At 38.3% G+C, this 23,983-nt stretch overlaps 1 protein-coding gene across 2 annotated transcripts; it reads left to right on the top strand.

The window, feature by feature from the left end:
• The first annotated feature begins 376 nt into the window (after nucleotides 1-376).
• Nucleotides 377-22,562, top strand: LOC145990332 (uncharacterized). Of its 2 annotated transcripts, none has more exons than XM_083126025.1 (3): nucleotides 377-442; nucleotides 12,272-12,468; nucleotides 21,506-22,562. In XM_083126025.1, the coding sequence occupies exons 2-3, from the start codon at nucleotides 12,359-12,361 to the stop codon at nucleotides 22,317-22,319; spliced, it is 924 nt and encodes a 307-aa protein (XP_082982151.1). In that variant the 5' UTR covers nucleotides 377-442; nucleotides 12,272-12,358; the 3' UTR covers nucleotides 22,320-22,562. The 2 variants fall into 2 exon arrangements, with proteins under 2 accessions (XP_082982151.1, XP_082982152.1); XM_083126026.1 differs by lacking the exon at nucleotides 377-442 and adding an exon at nucleotides 2,075-2,159.
• Nucleotides 22,563-23,983: the final 1,421 nt, after the last annotated feature.

Below are 23,983 nucleotides of genomic sequence, written 5' to 3'. Positions count from 1 at the left end.
CTCCTGTCCGTGTGGAGAAGCTATCCAATCAATCACACATTTGTTCTTACAATGCCCAATTCGACAACAACATCGCAATACACTATACAAACAGTTACACCGTGTGGGTATTCCATTTCCGATGTCCCTTTCGACTCTACTCTACGAGCCGCGGTCTGATGTCATGTGGATACTGTACAGCTTTGCACGAAAGAACAACATTGTAACATAAACAAACAGACATTTGGAATGTAAACAAACTTTCTCATAACAAACAAATAGGACCCCTGGCAGGAGACCGCTCTTAGGCGGTGTGTGCCACACAAAGAAGAAGGAAGGAAGGCTTCCCTTATCGCACAATACGAGAACAACCTTGTGTTGTTTCTTTGCAATACAGAATACAGCATGAAATCATTTACATTTGCAATACTTTTTTCCTAATGCTATAGGAAATGAAGAACTGGTAAGAAATTCGTTTTGTGCATTATGTCCTTCCAAACACTAATTAGTAAAGTTTGCTATAATTGACACTGTCTAACAGATGTTTTAATAAAGAAAAGCATATATTTGTATCGATAGATGTGTAAGGTTATATATTGGTCATGTTGATCGAAAAGTTGGTCTGGTGACCCAGTGTACCCTTCATAAAGCAATTTTTCTTAGATGGAGAAAAATCTATTCGTTATGCGAAAATCACAATTTGTTGCAAGTCGCGAAAAACGTTAGGCCCAAGTTCCGTATGTTTAATTCTGAATTTATTAAGGTATACAGGCATTTTTCTTGGTAACGGTTCCGATAGTTTTATGATTTTTTTTTATTAAATGTTCGATCTCGCACAAACACCTTTGACTCGTTTATTTCGTCATTTTTTACATTCGTACTTACCGATTATGCATTGCGAAAGATTCGATCCTTAAAGGTGTTATTTTGCTCTTGTCAAGCAAATAACTTCAATTTTTCATATTACGAGTATTTATTGTTCTTCCTTTTTTCCCCGTAAGACACAATATGACGGGCACAGTTTGACACGTCGTGGATCATGAGTGGAGATGCAGTGTTTCCAACCTTCTTAACCGAAAAATGCCCCACAAACCATTCACGGATAGCCCCAAAAACTATCACGCATAGTCAAAGAAACCATTCACGGTAAGGTTAGGTTAGGTTCGGTTATGTTAGGTAAACAGTTAAAATTTGGGGACTTAACCGAAAAATACCCCACAAACCATTCATGGAAGGTTAGGTTAAGTTAGGTTAGGCAAACCGTTACAATTTGGGGTCATATTTAGTTTTTCATCTTCTTGCAAAACAACGGCATGGTTGGAAACACTGACAGGTGCAACATTCGGTTCATGTAAAGGAAGCTAATAACATCAACGGAAATTTTGCCTCGGAAAGATACTACATACATGAATTTTCGGTCAAAAACATTGCATGATGAAAAAAAAAAAATACATCCACAAACTTTAAACAATTGGTAACACTTTCGTATAGTGAAAACGAATTTCTTACTTTTTACATAAGAAAGTACTTACGAAAATCATTTTCTTTAGCTAGCGTTGTTGAAGTTCGGGAATGTAGTTTTGATCCATTTTAATGCAAAATCATGTGTTTATCTGCGAAAATATCTCTCCAACACGTTATTGCTGCTGCCGCCATTTGCTTTCTGTACGTGAGCACAATGTTCCGTGTGTTACATGATGTAACCCCCAGTAAGTGTTTCAAACCTCGCAGTGTTTTCACTATAACATGATGTGTCTAGTATTTTTAATTTTTTTTTAAACTATGCTTGCCTAACCTAACCTAACCTAACCTTACGGGAAGTGGTTTGTGGGGCTAACATCAATGGTTTGTGAGGTATTAGCATAATTTCAAATCCGGGCATGAAAGTAGATATTTTTCGGTGAACAAGGCTGCAACACTGCATACACACTCCAAATCGATTAAACACTGGCTCAACGTGCGATGAACCAGTACGCTATCGCCATATTGTGTGTTACAGAATCGAAATAACGAAGAACAGTAAGTACTCGGAAATGTAAGAAATGGACAGTATTTTCGTTAGAAATTCATTATTACACTTAAAGAAATGTTCCGCAATGCAGAATAGTATGAAATAAATGATTTCTGGGTGTTTCACCTATACAAAATTAGTAATAAACAATCTAGAGAAACTCAATTTGGTAAGTACTTTCTCCTGTAAAAATGAAGAAATCTGTTTGTGCTAGATTGAATATTTACCATTTCTTTTCAAATTCTCCTAGCAGGAAGACTAAGTATCGTAGAATTTTGGCAATCATTATCACACGAAATTTGACCCTTCCTTAAAGTAATGAGAACTGTTTAGATTTCAAAAAAAGTTATTTAAGTTGAAAAAGACAACTTGAAAATTACCTTATGCAAGCATGCGTGCTTCCTATTGACAGTGCATTTTCTGCCGAAACTTTAGTAGAATGCATTTAGGGACTTTATTTGGTAAATATGCGATAACGCCCGGACACCTTTCACTCATTTATTTCCTTAATTTTACCACTGGTACTTACCTATCTTGCCTTGCGGAACATTCTTTAAGGTGAAGTTATGCCTTTTTCCATAAAATACTGTCAACTTTTCATATTACGATTGATTATTTGTCTTACTTGGTCAGCTTCTGTAATAGACAATATGGCGTGCACTCGTAATGGATCATCGCGCGTCATGACGTGCCAGCTTGTGTTTTGTCGATTTTCAGTGCACAAGCAGTGTTTCAAACCTTCATGACTGAAAATTAGGTACTATTTCGATTTTTTTTTTCATGTTTACCTCCACAAACCATGCACGTTAGCCCCAAAAACCATCCACGGGTAGCCCCACAAACCATTGACGTTAGCCCCAAAATTCATCCATGGGTAGCCCCACAAACCATTGACGTTAGCCCCAAAAACCATCCACGGATAGCCCCACAAACCATTCACACAAAGTTAGGTTAGGCCTGTTAGGTTAGGTTCCATTAGCACTCATTTCACCTCTAAATTCATCAAAAAAAGAAAGCGCGGCAAACATAGTTAAAAATAGAAATTTTCGTAAAAAGAAAGCACGTTTGGAAACACTGCAGAGATCGCATGACTTTCAATACTCTCGCCATCTGCATGCACACTATGGAAACAACGGCATAATGTGGCAAGCAATGCCAATTTCTTAGTAAAAAGTGATTAATTCTTGTTCGGCAGCATTAAACTACGAAGGTTTTACTTTCCGTGAAAGAAAATACCTCCAAGAACGTCCAGAATGCTAAAGAAACTCATTTCAGTAAGTACTTTCTCCTGTAAATTTGAAGAAATCCATCCGGCCGATATCGCATATTTACCCTTTATTTTAATGCTGAGAGAACCAAACCTGGCCTACCTAACCTAACTACGAAAGCATATATTGAACAAAATCTTAAGTAATCGCTAATACTCCGCACTATGTGTTAACAGAAGTAAATCGAAATCGAACAATGTAAAAATTGCATTTGTAGCATGATGAAACCGCAATAAAACAAAAGAAACTTTGGCCTTTTTCTTTACAATATTTGATTTCTAATTAGCTATGTCTGTTAACACATACTACAGATACAGAGTCTTAGTGATTACTCACAGCGATTTTTGGAGAGGGGGAGGGGTGATTTCTCCCTTATACTCCTGCATGATTCATTGTTTGCAAGCAGCCATTCGATTAGTGTCATCTTAGATACAGACTGCTGCTACCATCTATTTTCACGTGTATTGGGTGCGAAGGGGCATTTCATCACACAATGCTTTTCTTATTAGGTTAGGCAGGTCAGGTTTAGAGCTCAGCATTAAAATAACGTCCCTAAATGTTTTCAATATCCAATCACTTCTCGAGCATGCATGAATATCTGACTCAACCGGAACCCAAAAAAACACCTGCTCTGTACAAATCATAATTTATCCGGTAACTAGTACTTATTAAAGCTTTTAAGCGTGCTAATTAGTTTCATTTAGGGTTCATTTTTAGTTTACCAGACCTTGCAAATAGAAAAGATAAAGTTTTCTTTGATGATATAATGTACAGTCCAAGATTTCTTAAAATGAGCAAAAAATATGCCTCACCATAGTTCCATGTATTTAATGCTTTATCAAGTTAATTTCTGTTCAAATTTGTGTTACAAAGTTGCACAGTAGGGTGAGGAAAGTGTTGAGAATACTGGAAATCAATGTGAAAGTGAGATAAGTTCAAGGAAACTGATTTATGCATTTTAAAGATGCAGAAAGGGTACTGTTGACCATTTGTACACCCAGAAGATAGTAAAACCTTTGTATTGTTTATGAAGACTGTGTTTGATATGAACATTTTTGTTGTCTTTTACTTGTGGAAACGTGTTGCAGAGAAGTAATAGAGGGTTTTATGTGGTACACGACATAACATCATTGCTGCTAGAAATGTTACATTTTTTTAAATTTAGTGAATGTTAGATTTAGTGCTGTTAGAATTTCCTCATGTTTTTTTGGCTTTCTGTGTCAACGCAACAATATGTTGTTTAAAAAATGGTGGAAGTGCTCCGGAATATGACAAATTTAATGTCACAGGTTTACTGACATGTTCACGAACATCCTTTTCTACCCTGCAGGTATGTAGAGGGAAAAGCACATTTTCAAAGTTTGCTTGTGTAATATATTTCTCGATGATGGTTTTCTTTTATTTGGATAGTAGTGTTAAATTTAATAGTGTTACTAGTAGCAGTTTGGAGTATGATCAGGAATGGTTGAAACTTCAATAAGTATTCTAATTCGTATAGAATTAGGTCAGGCGGGGTAGTTTAATTGGAGATGATCAAATTTATAATGTAATTGTACATTGTTAGCAGTGGCATGTCCAGGATTTTCGAAAAGGAGGGGTCAGTCCTCATTTTGCCATCATTTCCTGCCTTTGACGTTCTTTTTTTTAAAGAAATACTGGGCCAAAGGGGAGGGGGTTATAACCCCCTTGGGCCTGCCGCTGCATGTTAGGTTACAACAAGCTTTTGTCTGGAATATAATGATAATCAAACTTAATAATTGTAACCTACTTGAAATGTATAAGTAGTAACACCATAAGTATGTAAGACCATATTTATAATGCTACGAGCTCTACACCTCACCTGCATGACCTATTCATATTATGATATATGAGCAGGTTGGAAAAAAAGTTCTGCACAAAATAACTAAGTAAGTAATCAGAACACCTGTTCAGTATGTGCAAATAAATTTAGAAAATACATAATTATGTATCATGGTGGTATTGGAAGCCTAGAATCTACTTGACATCCTTTTTTGCCTTTTGGTGGTAATCAATGGGGGGTTGGTTAACAACACTGTAGGATTGTCTTTGTGTCCGCGTTGTGAATGTGTGTGCTTCGCTAGTTTGCATTCGGGGTGGTGATTGGTTTCTTGTGTTCGTTGTGCGTGTGTATGATCAGAATGGCATACGTCTGGTTGGATGGCTTCTCGAACAGGAAGTGCTTGGCAATTACTTTCGGGACTAGACAAGTGTTTGACATGGTGCGAAGAAAACTGATTGTTGAAGAAGGACAAGATTTGTAATATACATAGGTGCGAGATGACTCTGAAAGTAAATTATGGAGCTGTAGGAAGGTTTCGATGTCAAAAATCGGGCCATGGTATGGGTAGAGAAGTTCTGGAACTTGGTTTGAAACGACTCGTTTGGATTTGCCAACTATTTTTAGCCTAATGTACAGTTTTGCATATGATGAAACATACGACAATGCTACTAGGGAAGCTGCTGTATTCAATGGTTGCGGACCTGCGCGATAAACAATATGTGACTGGCCTTCTTTCCGGTTTCTGTTCACGATAGCCCAACGAACCATTCACGGGGACGAGGTATGCCTACGAGGTTAGGTTAGGTTCAATTAGCACTATTCATCAAAACATTCCCTTCGTATGTTCAATTCCGCATATTTGGACAACAACAGTTTTTCTCTATTTCCTCCTCCAGGTTGCTTTTCCTCGCTTCAGAACTGACGTTTTTGAATTCCTTATACAATAAGCTTTCCAACAATGTATGACACGTATTCCTGAGGAAAAGTATCTATTGTAGACTCTTAGCATTGGAATTGTACAATCAGAACCTAAAGCACTACACAATTTTGTTATACAGAGTGTCCGAAAAGTCACACAACCCGGTGTTTACGACCGTATAACGGAATAGCGAAACGGAATGAGAAGAAACGATTTCTGCCAAGAGAATGCCCTGTATATCGGGAAAATTTAGAGATACAAACATATGTAAGAACATGCATGTTTTAATAACAAATAAGCAAAGTGTTGCCAAAGGCGGAAAAAAAATATTTGCAAATTGTGTATATTGATGCACAGAACTCATTGAGGTAAATTATTGCAACATTTCACAATACCAACGAACAATTTGGATGGCCATCTAATGCATTTGACAGAAAAAGAACTTTGACGAAGTTTCAAAAACATTGCAGAAGGGAATAAATGGGCTGTTCCAAAAATCGATGTTTTCACAATATTACGAGGGACACTGGCAACACTGTTGGTGTCACGTGTCACTAACAGACGTGTTTCACATCAGGCTATCACACTACGGCACTTTTAACGACAAAGGAGAAAGTTGGTTATTCTCGAACATATGCAATAAATTACATACACCTTGCAACCCTGAAATGTGGTTTCAATTAGATAGATATGTCAACAGCCAAAATTCCAGGCATTGGTCGACAGAAAACCCACATCAGTTGCATGAACTACCCTTGCACTCTCCGAAAATCGGTGTATGGTGTGGAATATCGCGACGTCGTATTGTGGGACCGTTATTCTTTGAGACAACAGTGGATACTGCTGTGTACGGGGATCTCATAATGCAATTCGTTGCTCTCCTGGAAGAAGACGAACGTGATGCTTGGCTACAACAAGATGGAGCAACTTGCCATACATCTAATGAATCTCTTCGTATGCTGAGAGAATTTTTTGGTGATCGTCTAATATCCAAGGATTTATGGCCCAGTCGCTCGCCCGATTTAACATCTGGAGATTTTTTTCTGTTGGGTTAATTAAAGGGGAAAGTATACCAAACGGGACCCAGAACATTGGAGGAGCTGAAACGAAACATTACACAGGAAATTAATAATATCGGTGTTGCAACCCTCAGGAAGGTATCTGAGAACATGATCAAGCAAACCAACTTATGTATCCAAGAAAATGGTGGACACTTCGAACATTTGCTTTAATTTGTAGTGATACCCACATTTCAGGGTTGCAAGGTGTATGTAATTTATTGCATATGTTCGAGAATAACCAACTTTCTCCTTTGTCGTTAAAAGTGCCATAGTGTGATAGCCTGAGGTGAAACACGTCTGTTAGTGACACGTGACACCAACAGTGTTGCCAGTGTCCCTTGTAATATTGTGAAAACATCGATTTTTGGAACAGCCCATTTATTCCCTTCTGCAATGTTTTTGAAACTTCGTCAAAGTTCTTTTTCTGTCAAATGCATTAGATGGCCATCCAAATTGTTCGTTGGTATTGTGAAATGTTGCAATAATTTACCTCAATGAGTTCTGTGCATCAATATACACGATTTGCAAATATTTTTTTTCCACCTTTGGCAACACTTTGCTTATTTGTTATTAAAACATGCATGTTCTTACATATGTTTGTATCTCTAAATTTTCCCAATATACAGGGCATTCTCTTGGCAGAAAGCGTTTCTTCTCATTCCGTTTCGCTATTCCGTTATACGGTCGTAAACACCGGGTTTGCGTGACTTTTCGGACACTCTGTAGTATAATTTATACTTTGTTTCAGATTGAGAAAAAGAAACAGTTGGGCAGGACTAAGTTTCTGCACGAAGTTCATTTGAAGACTGCTTTGTGCACAGATAGGCTAATCAGGAATGGATCTACAGTATAAAGTGTGATCTGAACCGCTATGTTCCTCCACTGGGTATCAGACCCAATACTCCTTCATTATAAGGCCATGACGCTATCACTCAATAATATGTTATTGACTGTAATACTGGTTACACCTTCCTAGCATGATTTGTTTCTGAGATAAATGCCTTTAAAAAGACATGTTTTGGAAATAAGCTAGGTTTTCAGATCAGTAAGAATTAGACAGATTGGATTTTTGCTGAACACGGTGTAGGGAGTTTCACAAAAATAGCACTCACACCTACTTACCAAAATGGTCATACCCAAGAGGTCAAGATGGTGGAGGCACATAGTAGTTCGGATGCCACTTTAAACTGTAGGTCCAATCCCGATTAGCCTTACTGTGTATAAAGTGGACTTAAAACACCATCTCAATCAATCAAATCACACCATAAGGTCAAGGGTCAACACCTGCCTAATTGATGTGCGATTACCCCTCATTTCAAACAAGGGAAATCACTGCTTGAGCCTTCGTTACTGATTGTATAATGTGCAGAAAAATAAGCATTACGTTAAAGGTTTCTTCAGTACAAGTGATTGTACAAGGGTCGTTATGATGAAACGTGCGGGTGACGTAATGTATTCCTTCGCGAGTAACTAGCGCCCGGCATGACGTATTTCGCGCATGTGCAGCAGTTGCAGCGAACATGGCGGCAAGCAGTGTGTCTGTGGCTGTGGAGCAGCAGTGTGTAATCAAATTTCTCGTGCAGGAGAAAGTGAAACCAGCTGAGATTTTCAGACGATTGCAAGCACAGTATGGTGAACAAACGATGTCGCGGACAAGAGTGTACGAATGGTGTGAGCAGTTTCGCGAAGGACGGGAGCTGGTGACAAATGAAGCGCATGGACACATTCGCCCGACTGCAGTCACACCAGTGAATATCGCACGTGTTGAGGAAATGATTCTTGAGAACCGGCGAGTAACAGTGCGGGATATTGCTGCCAAGGTGAATATCAGTGTCGGGAGTGTTGAGACAATCATTCACGACCACTTACGCTTCCGCAAAATCTGTGCAAGGTGGGTTCCCCACCAGCTGACATTTGATCAGAAGTGGACACGCAGGATGGTCTGTGAACAGCTTCTGAATCGCTTTCGAGCAGAAGGTGATGAATTGTTGCAATCCATCATCACGTGTGATGAAACATGGTTCCACAATTCAACCCCAGAGACCAAAAGACGCAGCATGGAGTGGCGGCATAAAGGTTCCCCGCCCCCCAAGAAAAGCAAAACGCAGCCGTCCGCTGGAAAGATCATGGCAAGTGTCTTCTGGGACATGAAGGGCTTTATCCATGTGGATTTTCTGGACAAAGGGAGCACGATTAATGCCCAGTATTACTCCACATTGTTGAGTGGTGCTGTACGAAAGTCCATTCGCAAGAAAAGACCTGGGATGTTGTCTGGAAATGTCATTCTTCTCCATGACAATGCCCGCCCTCACACGGCCAATGTGACAACAACTCTGGTTGACATGCGCTGGGAAGTTCTGCCCCATCCCCCCTACAGTCCAGATTTAGCCCCCAGTGATTAACATTTGTTTGCACCCCTTAAAGACCATCTGGGAGGGAAGAAATTCATGGAAGCACTGCGGAGCGATGTCCTCCAGTGGCTACGACAACAACCAAGTTCTTTCTACGCCAAAGGAATTCGGGAGCTGCCAGAACGATGGCAACGGTGCCTCGGCGCGCACAGAGAATACTTTGAAAAACTGACATAGTTTGGTGTTTCTTCTGCTACCTATTTCCTCTGCAGAAATAAAAGTCCCAGTCAACCTTGAACGACCCTTGTATGTACGTACAAGGCTATAATGCACAATTTTATATTACATGGTGGTGATGAGCTAAAAAGCTTCTAGTAATAAATTCTGTCATAAAAAGGTTCAAAATGAAATATTGTTATTTTCAGAGTCGCATAGTAATGTTTCTAGATTAATCTATTCACTACTTAGTAGAAGGCATGGATGTCCGGAAGGGCCCCACGGCCTCCCACTGGAAAATGAAAGTCGACCAAAAATTATGTATTTCACACACATAATTTCATTTCAGCCACAATAATATGTGTTAATCATTGCATGAACATGATAAATTTAAACTGAAGCAATGTTTTTTTGAAGGGACAAGACTATTATGGGGGAAAATGTGCATTGTTTGCCCCCCCCCCCCCGGGAAAAATCTGGTACTACAGCCATCTGTAGAGCGACCGCAAGGAAAAGAACCTTCGGCGAAAAGTCTACACGCACTCCCCCTTCATCCGTTCAACTCTGGCCATAGGGAAGCATGGCCCACCCTACTCCTCCCCTCCACACGGGAGTACGGTGCACAGGAGTCGCAGGTCTGCGCAGGTTTTTTTGCTTGTGGTTCCACTATACTTTGTCTAGACCACCAGTACATACATTTTGTTGTTTAATTCTGGTGCAATCGATCATTGAAATATTTGTTTATAAAAGAAATAACTAAAATAATAGTTATCATGCTTGTAACTGGTAGCTGTTAGTAACATTTTTATTTTACATAATATTTTTCTGAAAAAATTTGCATGCAGTAAAAATATGTCACGTTAAACTCTAAGTGCAAGATATAGAATATTAATATTGCATATTATTTACACTAATTATGAAATTATCATGTCAATACACAGCAAATTTGACATTTAAACTCAGCACTGAAACTGGTGGAATAAAAAGTAGCCCAGAAAGTTACCTCTGGCATTGCTTACAGTTCCCACACAGACATTTTTTTTTCATTTCTGGAAATTTCTTCTCTTTAAATGATGTTAGGCAATGTCATGACAATTTTTACATGCTATTTCATTTAAAGGCTTCAACTTTAATTTTTTTCACTCCACCCTAACTTCTTCTGTCTGGCTAAGTTAGTTTTGCCACTATTTCCTTTAAATCTGAAGTGAATATTATTTTTGCCAAACCCAGTTGATGAAAAATTTGCATAGACCTGTTTCCATGTGTGTTTCTTTTACAAAATGGTAGACACCATGACACCATATAACATGTGAAATTTTGAGACTTTGTATCTGAAACTTCAAAGCTAGCCAATTTGAATTTTGTTGTTTACTTTAACTTTTTTGCCACTTTTGTCTAATCGTGACGATGAGTTCTGATATGATGAAATTTATGAAGGAAAATCACGAAGATCACCCATGCTCAGGTTGGAATTCAAATGCATGACCTCTGCCGTCAAAGCATGCTGTGCTAACCACTCTGCCACGAAAGTTGGCTCAAAGTTAGCTGACGAATACAATTGGGAACATTTTACAAATTCCTTTACTTTTCTTTGAAAAGTAATACACCATTATTTTTGTTATTCAAAGTTAGTTTTAAGCCCACTTTATGTACAGACAGACTATTTGGGACTGGACCTACAATTTAAAGTGATATCCGAAACACCTTGTGCCTCAAATGGGTATCGAACTCTGGACCCCTTGATTACAAGGTGCCAACAATACCACTAAACCATTGGGGAAGTTAGTCGTAAGAAATTTCACATGAATACTCTATGCAAACTCTATGCTCTGAACACACACATACATATGTGTCTGTATGCAAAACAGCATATGTAGTCATGATGTTAGTTCTGTCTTAGAAAAGTAAAAAATTCCATTCTTGCAGGTCTGGGGTTGACTTCTTATCAGCAGCTGCCATGTAAAGGTGAAATAGTTGTGTGGGGAGGTAGAAATCCTGAAGATGAATTTCTCGGTATATTACAACTTATTATACAATATGTTTAATCCTGCTAAGGAAGTAAAATTAATTATCACTGTATACTATGTAAATTAGATAGTTGTAGAATTTTGGGAGGGGGGCTTCAGTCCCCTGAGCCCTTCCCTTGCCTATGTGCCTGCATTCTTGATTTGCAAAATGCAAGACTTTGTTCTAGTAGATAACATGGCAAGTCCCAAATTTAGCAAAGTAATAAAAGTAAATTCATAGTTGTTTCTTTTGAAAAGTTGCACCTTACCATTGATTTCGGTAAAGTCCTACTAGAGCAATTAGCCAAAAATGTAGTATGTGTCTTCCATTGTGCTACTCCCCAACTCTGATGAAGAGTAGCATTTTTTATTAACTGAATCTCTCATGTTCAAATAATGTAAAAAGTGCATTTAACAGTTGAAAATTAGCAGTTGCAAAATACAACTACAATTTTCAATTTGGTATCTAAATTATACCTCGGTCTCCCCCCAAGAATATAGGACTGACTACTAAGCAAAGAAGACATAATGCCCCTCCTTTTGTAAGTTTTGGACACACCACTGTATACATTAGTTGCCAGATTGCACATGGAGGTCAGAGTGTAGTTTTGCCCCCCTGGCATTTAACTTTAGAAAATTAATACTGGCTTCTTTTCCAGACTAATTTCCATATGGTTAAAGAAGACGAGCGTGTTGTAAATGAAAGTAAGAAAAGAGGTTTTGAAGGCCCCTGCAGTTGAAGAAGAATGTTGGAGGAAAAAGAATTCCGGACATCGTGTAATGAATTTGAAGAGGAAATATGGTTAAAGGAAGAGCCAGTTGATGCAGCAGATGAAAATTTGGTCGCCGAACCCAGGTTGTTATGTTTCTGCCTTAGTGGATATTTCTTTGCGAGCTTATTTATTAATTCCTGTTCAACATGAGTTAACGATGTCCAAGAAGGACCATGTCATTGTGAATTATTAGAGGTGCCAACTTATATGGGCCTAGGTAGAACTTGGTAGAGTACCACGTGCCCATCATAGAAAACCAAGTCTCGAATATCATTTTTGATATTTGGACTGTTCAGCTGCGAAATGTACTCCTTAACTTAGTTTCAACCAATCCCACCTAATATTGTTATCATATTTTAGAAATGAAGTCCCCCACATTTCACAAAGCGAACCATATTATAATTATACACTTGAAGAATTCTTACAACTTAATTACTGTTCATAATAATTTGTTATGTCTCCAATTTGATACTTGACATGTTCTTATTTACATTGTACATGCTCATATCATTATTGTGAATCATGTGTGTGTTGTATAAATTTATACAAGAGATCTCTGAGTCCGGCCCATCCAATGTTTTTCAAAAGGTGGCGCTACTGAAAATTATGATTTTACAATTTGGTAATTTCTTATTTTGCTATCCCTACTGAATATGCATTCCGGCAGTTAAAATTATCTCAATTACCACTTCCCATGATTTAAAATTAAGAATCATGTTGTGCAAACTTCAAACATTATTTCACACTCTCTCAAAGTTTCATACACTGTCCTTGCATCCTCTTTTACACCTTCCAAAATCATCCAGCACACAGAAGCCAGACTCACCGTTGTAATGGATGATTTAGTATCAAAATTATTGTAAGCTACATTTTTATAGTAATGCACTAAAATAGTGCACTCACTTATTTGCAAAACTTTTTTTTTATTCTTCTTCTGTTCATTTTGGTGACCACTCCCACCATTATCTTTGGAACTTATTTTGCTACAAGTTCCTAAGAGAATGGTGGTAGTAGTGGTTACCAAAATTAAGAGACACCCCTAAGAAAAATGGGGGACTCCTGAGAAAACTGGTTTTGCAGATAAGTGACTACTTCCTTTTATTGTATTAATTCGATACCACATCTTTTATTCTCTGAAACCAATTTTTGTAATGTTGTTATAGTGTGCGAGGGCAGGGGTTCCAAATCTTGAAAGGAAATAATATTCATGGCACAAAAATGAGACATTGACCAAACACATTTACATGTATGAAAGGATTTAATATTCATGGCACAAAAATGATACCAAACACATTGCCATTTACAAAAATTGCTCGAAGTGACCACCTCCTGCTTCCATGCATCCCCTGAGCCTGCGTTCCATACTTTGCCGTACGTTGTGGAAAACTCCGTATTTGGTCAAATCCATGTTGGATACGCTCCCTCAGAACATCGACATTGGGTATGGGAGTTGAATCCAAGGATTTTAAATGTCCCCAAAGGAGAAATCCATTGGGTTTAAATCTGGCGATCGGGCAGGCCATGCAATCGATCCCCCGTGACCAATCCAGTTGTTCGGAAACTGGTTATCGAGAAACTGGCGATTATCCGTGCAAAATGCGGTGGAGCCCCTCGTGCATAAACCACATTCGTTGGATGACTTCTAGAGGTTCATCATCAAGTAAATGCAGCAACTCATGTCTGAGAAACTGTAGATATGTTTGTCCAGTCAGACGTTTCGGAAAGAAGTAGGGGCCAATGAGATGATCATGAATGATTCCACCCCACACGTTGAGGCTGAACCTCTGTTGATGTTTGTCTTGTCGCACTGCATGAGGGTTTTCATAAGCCCAGATGCGATTGTTATGATAATTGAAGCTCCCATCACGTGAAAAGCCAGCCTCATCAGTGAATAAGGTACATGCTAAGAACTGCAGAAACACGGCACACTGCCCTAACATGCGTTGACAGAAAATTATTCGTGGCCGAAAGTCTGCCTCATTTAATCCTTGCACCTGTTGAAGGTGATACGGGTACAGAAGATTTTCATGCAGAATGTTCCAGATCGTCATGTGATTAATGCGTTCCCTTCTTGCAATTCTCCTTGTACTGGTTGATGGAGTTTCATCCACAGTCCGAAGAACCCGTTCTTCAAGCTCAGGCGTTCGTTCATCGCGTGGTCTCTCACCATCTGCAACTCTCTTCTCAAATGTGCCTGTCTATCGCAAGCGTTGGTGTAGTCGTACAAACGTTCGTGCACAAGGTAACTGCCTCCCAGGGTAACGTTCAGCATAACGTTGACGTGCTGCATCTGCATTCCCATCTGCTAGGCCGTACATGTAGTGCATATCCGTCATTTCAGACACTGAATACATCGTTGTGATGTGATGGAAGTTACTGTAAAACAGAACAAACGACAGACAAAAAAAAACAAAAACAAATGCCATGCCCAACTGTACACAAGAAAGTGAGTACAAATGCACATTTGAGGTACATTACACAACCAGGAATCACTACAGGGAATTCCTTTCATACCTCCCTAACGAAGGATTTGCGTACCCATGTTCATATGAACTTTTTGTTATGTTTTGATGTCACGAATAAATCTCTAAAGTTTCTGACACATGACCTAAAAATTTGCAAAATATGGACCAACATATACGTAAAATGACCCAAAACAATGCAAATTTTCTTATTTGTGTGTGTAAATGACTGTGAAGAAGTTCTGAAAATCACTTACATACGATTTTAACTTCACAGAGGTTGGTTTACGATCTGGTAGCATTTTAACTGTTCACTCCCAATAATCCCTTGTACACTGGTATTGGAAAGCAACAACAGGTAGCCAGCTCCCGTGGCAGAGTGGTTGGCAAGTCACACTATAATGCCAGGTTCCCAGGTTCGAATCCCGGCCTGGGCATGGATGTTTGCGAGTTTCTATTCTTCAATTTCATCATATCATATATCATCACTCATCCCCATCTTCGCAATTAGCCAAAAGTGGCACAAAAGCAAAGTAAAATAAAGCCAATCAATCAGAGCCACGACTGGCACTACCACTGGTTTGAGAACACTCCTCCTTTAGCAACATTATTGCCTCGCTGTGATGGGAGACAGTCGGCTGCCTTTGTTGTACATTTACAAACTATGCCAGCTTCCGCAACAATAACTAGTACATATACTGCCAACAGATGAAAGCTGCACGGCTTTTTCTTTATCTATGATCTTGCCACCCATCAAAGTATGGCCATTTTAACAAAGAAAACAATATGCATTGCATTACGCAGCAAAAATGGCAGCCTCCTTTATACAATTACTACAAAAACATGTTCTGGAGCCGAGAGTTGAAATGCTCATGGAGCCACATAATTTATTTCTTTTGAACAATTCCGAAATGATGAAATATGAACAATATATGAAATAAACCTGTTGAAATATGTAAAATTAAGTATGTTTTCCTTAAATATGTAAAAGTATGTATTAACAGTAGAAATATGAAAAAATATTGACAACAAAATTAATCTTAAATCACTATGAACATTACTATTCATAAAGATAATACAAAATTTCAGTGGTAATTTGTCTAACTAAAATTATGCATTTTTACATATGAATCCTAGCCCTGGTCACGATGAATTTGTATCTTCAAGTTACAATATAGTTCAGTTAAATCAAAAGCCAATAATCAATTGTGGTTAGGCCTCTCAGAGCATGTCTAAGTATGAAAGTAATGCAGATAATTTCCATAAAATCTATCTGTACTCACAAAGTAAGATCCAGAGGTGGGGAAGTTATTTATAAAAAGTAACAAATTACGAGCTGCTTCACTTTCTGCTAGTGATAATATGTTACAATTAATTTGTCATAGAGGTATACAGGGTGTCTGGAAAGTCCCTTTACACTGAATTTGTGTGGTTAGTACGTACACAGCTTGCCTCCTATGGATCCAAAACATTTGTGTGGGTTCCTCCATGTTTGTAGCATAGCCTTATGTGCCTCCATGCCTGATTGTTCATCCACAACAGCATATCACGGGTTATATTATGAAATGCTGCAGAAACTGCATCTTTCAGCTGCTCATTGTCGGAGTTTCCGCACCTCTTCTTTCACAAGACCCCAGAGTGCTCATATCAGGGCTTCTTGCAGGCCAAACCAATGGAGCCAGAGATTCTGTTTACCCATGTTCGATCCAGCGAGTTGAGAAAATTTCATCCAGGTGTCTGTGGATGATCAAAGCGAAATGCGCTGGTTGGTCGTCATGTTGAAACCGAACGGTGTCGGCGATTCCTTTTGCCATCAACTGTGGAAGCAACACTCATTGACCATTCTCAGATAATTGTTCTGATTAACAGAGCCATCGAAAAAATAAGGACCAAGCAGGGTTCCGCAGTCAGCCCTGCCCTGACCATAATATGAGGTGGATTGTGCTAGATTTCCTAAAACAAAGTAAGGATTTTCTTTCGCACAGAAAAAGATATTCCAATTGCGTGAACTGCGGTAAATCACACACTTATCATTCATGATGTCCTTTGTTTTTATGAGTACTCGACGTTCCTGGACCCACACACAAGTCTCCGAACGCTTGTCGCTTGTCCACAGTGGAAGCACTTGTGTCCACCATCCAACTTGCATGTGTTTTTTCTGCCACCAGAAGCAGCATGTTAGTCGGTGATGGCAGTCACAGCTTGAAGAGGCCCATTTAATATGCGTGACAAATGCATTAATGTAACCGAGTAAAGTACAGTGCAATATTCGCGACAAATGCAATTCATACAACTTGGTAAAGTACAGTGTAAAGAGACTTTCCAGCCACACACTATAGCGTAGGGAAATTGCAGCATATTCTTTTGATAGGAATTATGTATCTACATAGGATCATGAGGACAGCTGGGGAGCTGCTTGAAAAGGGAAAATGTACCTCGGTAAAGTAGTAAACAAGCTGGTAAGCAGCAGTGATAGGAATTAAATGCACTAACTATGCATCACCCTGTGAAAAACCATCCTTTCCCCTCAAAGGGCTGTTCCAACATGAAGTTTAATATAATTAAAAACTGTGGAAATTACTTACTTACTTACTGGTCCATGTAGGTCTTTGGCCTTCCTGACTACCTCTCTCCATTCATCTCGATCCTCTGCTTTTCTTCTCCATCCTTTAACTCCTAATCTTCTTAGATCCTCTTCCACGTCCTCTATCCATCTTTTCCTTAGCCTACCTCTTCTCCTTCTCCCTTCCGGTTTTCCATTGAATATTTTCTTCACAACCCGTGCTTCTTCCATCCTCTGAATAACCAATCTTCCTCTCTTACCAACATCACCCAACTTTCTGAACCATACATTACTATGGGTCTTAATATTGTTGTATATATTTTAATTTTTGTGTTCCTACTAACGTTCTTAGATTTAAACATATTTTGCAAAGAAAAATAGCATTGATTTCCACTTGTTATCCTTTCCTGTATTTCTGTAGCTGTCTTGTTATCTGCTGTTATTATTGAGCCCAAATATTTAAAGGCTTCCACTCTTTCATATTCTTTTCCATTTATTCTTATGTAAGGTTCTCTTCTGCTTCCATCTTCATATATTTGGTTTTATTTGTGTTCACTTCCAGTCCTAGTTTTTGAGCTTTCTCTTCCAACACTTGATAACACTCTTCCATAGCTTGCTTATTCCTTGCTATTAAAGCTACATCATCTGCATACGCTACTATTTGTGTTAGTCTATTTAACATTGTTCCTCCAGGGTTGATTGGCAGTTGTCGGATTACTTTTTCCAATGCTAAATTAATAGTATTGTAGAAAGTAAATCTCCCCTTCTCAGTCCTTTCTCTACTTTAAACATGTTTGTCATTTCCTGTTCAACTCTGACTTTACATTCCGTTGTTTTCATTGTCATTTTTGTCAGTCTTATCAATTTCCTTGGGATTCCAAACTCTTCCATTATACTGTAGATCTTATTTCTTTCCAGGCTATTGTATGCTTGTTTAAAATCGAAGTTCTTTGTTGTACTCATAGAACTTCTCCAGCACTTGGCGCAGTAAAAATATCTGGTCCATCGTGGAGCGATTTTTTCTAAATCCTGCTTGGTAATCTCCCATTATTCTTTCCATCCAATCTTCCAATCGTGTTGCTAAAATTTTACCAAATACTTCATAAATTCCATCCAGTAGTATTATCCTATGGTAGTTTTCACACTTAGCTTTATCCCCTTTCTTATGTATCGGGCATATTATTCCTATTGTCCAGTGTCTGGGCATTTCTTCTTTTATCCAAACTTCTTGTATCACTTCATATATGGCCTTCTTCACTCCCTCTCCACCATATTTCAACAGTTCCGATTCTATGCCATCTTCTCCTGGCACTTTATTATTCTTTAGAGACTTTATTGCATTTTTTACTTCTTCTAAAGTTGGTATTATCCCTTCCTCCTCTTCCTCTTCTTCATCGCTTTTTCCCTCTTCTTTATCATCCTCATTGGTTCCGTTAAGTAATTCACAGAAATACTCCTGCCATCTTTCCATCATCTTTCTTTTGTCTCCAATGAGGTTTCCTTCTTTATCCTTGTAGAAAACTGGTCTGGGTTGGTATCCTTTCTTCAGATCTCTTGTTCTCTCATAAAACTTTCGTATATCATTTCTATCTTTCATTTCATCTAACTCTTCTATTCTCTTTCTCTCAAACTGTCTTTTCTTGGCTCTACATGTCTTATCTGCTTCTCTCCTCTTTTCCCTATATTCTCCCACTACTTGTCTTGTTCTCTGTTGAAGTATCCTTTTCCTGGCATCGTTTCTCTCCTGTTAGTATTGAGCATTCATCATCAAACCACTGTTCTCTCTTCTTGTTTTGTTTCTTTCCCAATGTATCCTCTGCTACATTACCTATTACTGTTTTTAATATTTCTCACCTACATTCTAGTTCTCCTTTCTCCCATATCTCCTTTTTTTGTTTCTAGTACCTCCATGAATTTTTCTTGGTATTCCTCTCTTACTCTGGCATTCCTGAGTTCCTCTACATATGTTTCATGTTCTTACTTTCCTTTTTTGATCTTTTCACATCAATTTTCTGTCTATACTTGATTCTCACTAGATGGTGGTCTCTGTCTCCATCAGCACCTCTACAACTACTGATCTCCATAATATCTGTGGCATGTCTCCTGTCTATTATAACATGATCTATTTGGTTTTTCGTGCGGCCGTTTGGAGACACCCAGGTCTCCTTTTTTATGTCTTTTCATGGGAGACAAGTACTTTTCATTACGATATCCTTACTGCTTGCAAAGTCTATCAATCTCATTCCGTTATCATTGCTTACTTCATGCAGGCTTTCTTTCCCAATTATGCTTCTGTACATCTCTTCTCTTCCTATTTTGGTGTTTAAGTCCCCTAGTATGATTTTTACATCGTGCCTTTGTACATGATTTATTCCTTCTTCTAATTTTGAGTAAAAAGCATCTTTCTCCTCCTCCTCTGCTTCTTCTGTGGGGGCATACACACAAAATATTGCGATATTGAAGAATTTTGCTCTAACTCTGACTGAGCACATCCTATCATTAATTGCTGTAAAGTTAATAATACTTGATTTGATAGACTTTTGGATTAGGAAACCTGTACCATTATTACCAGTTTCTCCTCCACTATACATCAGTATATGTTTTCCAGACGTTATCATTCCTTGTCCCTTCCAGCATGTTTCTTGTAATGCTACCACTTTCACTCCATACTTTTCTATTTCTTCTCTTATTTCTCTCAGCTTTCCTGGTCTCTTCAATGTTCTTACATTCCAGGTTGCGAGCATTATATCACTTTTCCTTCTCGTTAGCCTTTTCTTTCGCCAGGTCGTCAACAAATTATCCGATCTCCTCCGAGGCAATCTTGTGGTATCCGTAACAAGTTCTTTTGACGGGGTAGGGAAGTTAACCCTACACCCAACCCCCAACCTGGAGGACCAGGATTTATTTAAGGTTTACTCCCCTAGGTAGGTTGGTGTTGCTTTGCCTTCGGAGCCCTTCCTGCCCCTAGGTTTTCTGTCAGGGTATCCTTCCCTTAGCCTTTGGGGATCCCTCCCCTCCCTGCAAGGCAGCAGGGGCTGTGCTTATTTAATGGCGGCACTTCTTCGACATGTCACAATGCTGTCTTTGGTCATTTCTGAGTTTTAATGGGTGTGATCCTGCCACAGATCACTCCCTCCACACCCTGGTAACACTGCCGCCTCGGTCCGGGACTACTTATTTGGCTATGCCTTATTCGCAGCTAACCATCATATCTGATGGCCATTCGCTATCCGCCACCTGCGACCCGCCCAGTAGCTGAGGCCCGCCCTGGGACTGTGGAAATTAATAATGGTATAATTATCAATCAGACCCCACAGGCTCATGATTATAGTCTTCTCTGTACTGTATACCTTGAGAATTTCATCTCCACTACCTGCATCTTACATCCATCTCTCTCCTTCATTGTCCAAGCATTTGTCCATTTGTCATGATTAGCCTAAAAAGTCCAAATAGCGATGTAAAATAAGAAAAATACAAAAAAGTATATTATCTTGCTGTAATGGTAAAATTCAGTTTCAGTGATTGGAATCTGACAAGATAAGATTTGCTCCCCCCCAAAGTAAAAATAAGGGTAGCGTTACCCCCACACCCCCTATATGCCTTCATGGCGTGGTGCTATGCACAGGGGAGCACTTTACCTTTTTTATTTTTTGTGCACCAAAAATATGTGAAAACTGTGGAACCATTTGTTCTTTGGATGAAATGGTAGTCCTGTATTTTTCACTCAATGTTTTCGAACCAATGCATTTTTACTTTGATTATTCTGTTTGAATACTAAGTAAATGAATTTTATTTCTGTTTTTAACAATAAGAGTAACAAACTTCCATCTTTCTTGTATCTTTAAATGAACGATGCCAATTTCCAGGGTGTCAAGTGACCCATTTGACCCACCCCTCCCGATGCCCATGCCGGTGGAGGCACATAGTGATTTGGATATCACTTTAAACTGTAGGTCCAGTCCCAATTTGCATATTTGTTCATGAAGTGAACTTAAGAAAAACAACTAGAATAGACACCCTGATACAAATGTTAATTTACATAGAACTCAACTGTAACAGATATGTATACTTTCTCATGCTTATTTCTTGTTGTAGGTGCACAGAAAATCCACAACTGTGCTTTGAACCAGGTGCCTTGGACAGTTGTAAGGAAATTCAAGATGTCGAGAAACATGCGGAGAGTGGTAAAAATTTCTATCAAGAAGTGCACCTGAGAGTAAACGCGAATATCCGTAACAGAGAGAGATACGTTTGCACAGAATGCGGGAAAAGTTTCGGTCACAAGTCTAATTTAGGTCTTCATATGAGAATCCACAATGGAGTAAAACCTTTCGTGTGCCTGGAATGCGGAAAAGGATTCCGTCAAAGAGCTCATCTAACAGTTCACAAGAAGGTGCACAGTGGAGTGAAGGAATTTGAGTGTCCAGTGTGCAGCAAAAGATTTGCGTACTCTCAGAGCCTGAACCAACACTCGAAACTCCACAGTGGGGAGAAACCTTTCCATTGTTTGGACTGTGGGGACAGCTTTGTGCTTAAAGATCAGCTGAGAGTCCACATGATGCATCACACAGGAGTGAAGCCTTTTGGTTGTGCTATCTGTGGGATGTGTTTTACGAAGAAGAATCATTTAAACGAGCACATGAATACTCATAGTGTGGTTAAGGCATTTGAGTGTTCAGTGTGCAAGAAGAAATTTACTCAGTCAAGGACCTTGAAACGGCACATGAAAATCCACAGTGGAGAGAAATGTTTTCTGTGTTCAGTATGTGGAAAGAATTTTCTGGAAAAATTCGTCATGCTGGATCATATGAATATACATAGTGAGGAAAAAACATTCAAGTGCTTAATGTGTGATCAAAAATTCTCCACAAGGTATAGTCTCAGAAGGCATAAAAGAATACACACGTGATTTTATGCAAACATGACACATTTTTATGATACATATCTACAAACTGATATGTACTATTCATGATGGATGCAAAAATGCAGTTTAAGTATTACCTACATGAAGTTTCATCTACTACTTGTCACCATGTAAGAAAACTGCTTGAAATTTAAGAAATCAATTTTACAGATGCACAAAAAAAAATGGTATGTAATTTTTATACCTTATATTTAATATAACTTTCAATAAACATTACAAAGAAGTCATAAGATGATAAATAAAGCATTTTTCATTATGAGAAATCGTTGAATCTAGGATCCAAAGATGAAAACCTAAATGCCAAAACTAACCATGCATACAGGGTGTACCAGAAATGATAGCGGAAACTAAAAAGGAGAAAAGTACACGATAGTAGAAGCAGAAAAGTCTCAGTAAATGTGGGATTGCAAATGAATTGTTTGTGAGATAATTGCGACTGTATGTTTACGAACTGCCATTGACTTCATTGTTTACACATCGTATGCTTGTCTCCTTGCGCACTCTGAGGTTTCTTTGCTTAAAACTGGACACTGCCGAACATCTAACATAGTGTATAGTACAATAAACCGTGGTAATAACAGCAACAGTAATGTCAAGCGAGGTGAACCTTTGAATTCTGTTATTTGTTTACTAAGTAGAACTATGACACCTCACACGTGAAAAGCATACGATGTGTACAATCAAGTCAGTGTTGGATCATAACCATGCATGCGCAATTATTTCACAAACTGCTCATTTGAAACCTCATGTTTACAGAGACTTTTTTGCTGTTACTATTATGTACTCTTCACCGTTTCAGTTTGTGCTATCACTTCTGGTTCACCCTGTATAAAAATAATAAAACCTCATTAGGAGACAGTTTATTTGTTGGACAGTAACTTTTTAAAAGTAACTTATGTACACATGTCTTTCCATCAGTGCACAGTGATCCGGAATGCAAAAAAATCGGCAAAAATCAGGAGCTCTCTATTTGACCCCTAAATCAATACAAATGTGTAAGATTAGCAATTTTAAGGAATAATTCACACTTTTGTTCCACAGAATTCACATGAGATTGATAATTTTGATGATTATTTTGATTTATATACAAAAAAGTATAATTTTGACCTATTTCAATACACACTTGAAACCACAGTAAAATTAAACAATACACTAGGAAACCGAAATCCATTTCCAGAAATAGATTAAATAATAACAAAAATAATAAAAATAAGGATTATAATGATAGTAAGAAAATAATAATAATAGTAAAAATGTGAGAAGTATTGTTAAAATGAATTTATGCACAATAAATGTTCAAAGCGAGGAAAACAGACTTCCTATCAAATCACTTTCAAGATAAATTAATATATTTTAAGGCATTAAATAATATTTATTTACTAGTTCCAATATATTTCCTTAAATGCACTTTAGCTGTGAATACGAGTTCCTTAGACGTATTTTCCCAGCGAAGCTCTTCAGTTTATCACCTATTATTTCTGTCGCTACTTTCTTCAAAACTGATAATCTGGTTTTGAGATTGCATAGAGTGAAGAAAAAGCAACTACAAACAACATATTTTTTAAAAAGTCAACTGAAATTATCTTTAGATAAAATTATCTTCTTTTTGGCAACAGTTTTCATATCCTTAAAATACTTTCCTGCAGCAC

Source organism: Lepisma saccharinum, chromosome 7 (assembly GCF_977018435.1).
Source record: "Lepisma saccharinum chromosome 7, izLepSacc3.1, whole genome shotgun sequence".
Taxonomy (NCBI): domain Eukaryota; kingdom Metazoa; phylum Arthropoda; class Insecta; order Zygentoma; family Lepismatidae; genus Lepisma; species Lepisma saccharinum.
The sequence above is the reverse complement of the archived record's forward strand: the minus strand, read 5'-3'. Positions and strand labels throughout refer to the sequence as shown.

Coding starts and splice junctions, on each gene's coding strand:
- LOC145990332 (XM_083126025.1), top strand. CDS start 12,359: ATGTTGGAGGAAAAAGAATTCCGGACATCGTGTAATGAATTTGAAGAG. Junction 12,469..21,505: donor AATTTGGTCGCCGAACCCAG/GTTGTTATGTTT, acceptor TTCTTGTTGTAG/GTGCACAGAAAATCCACAAC.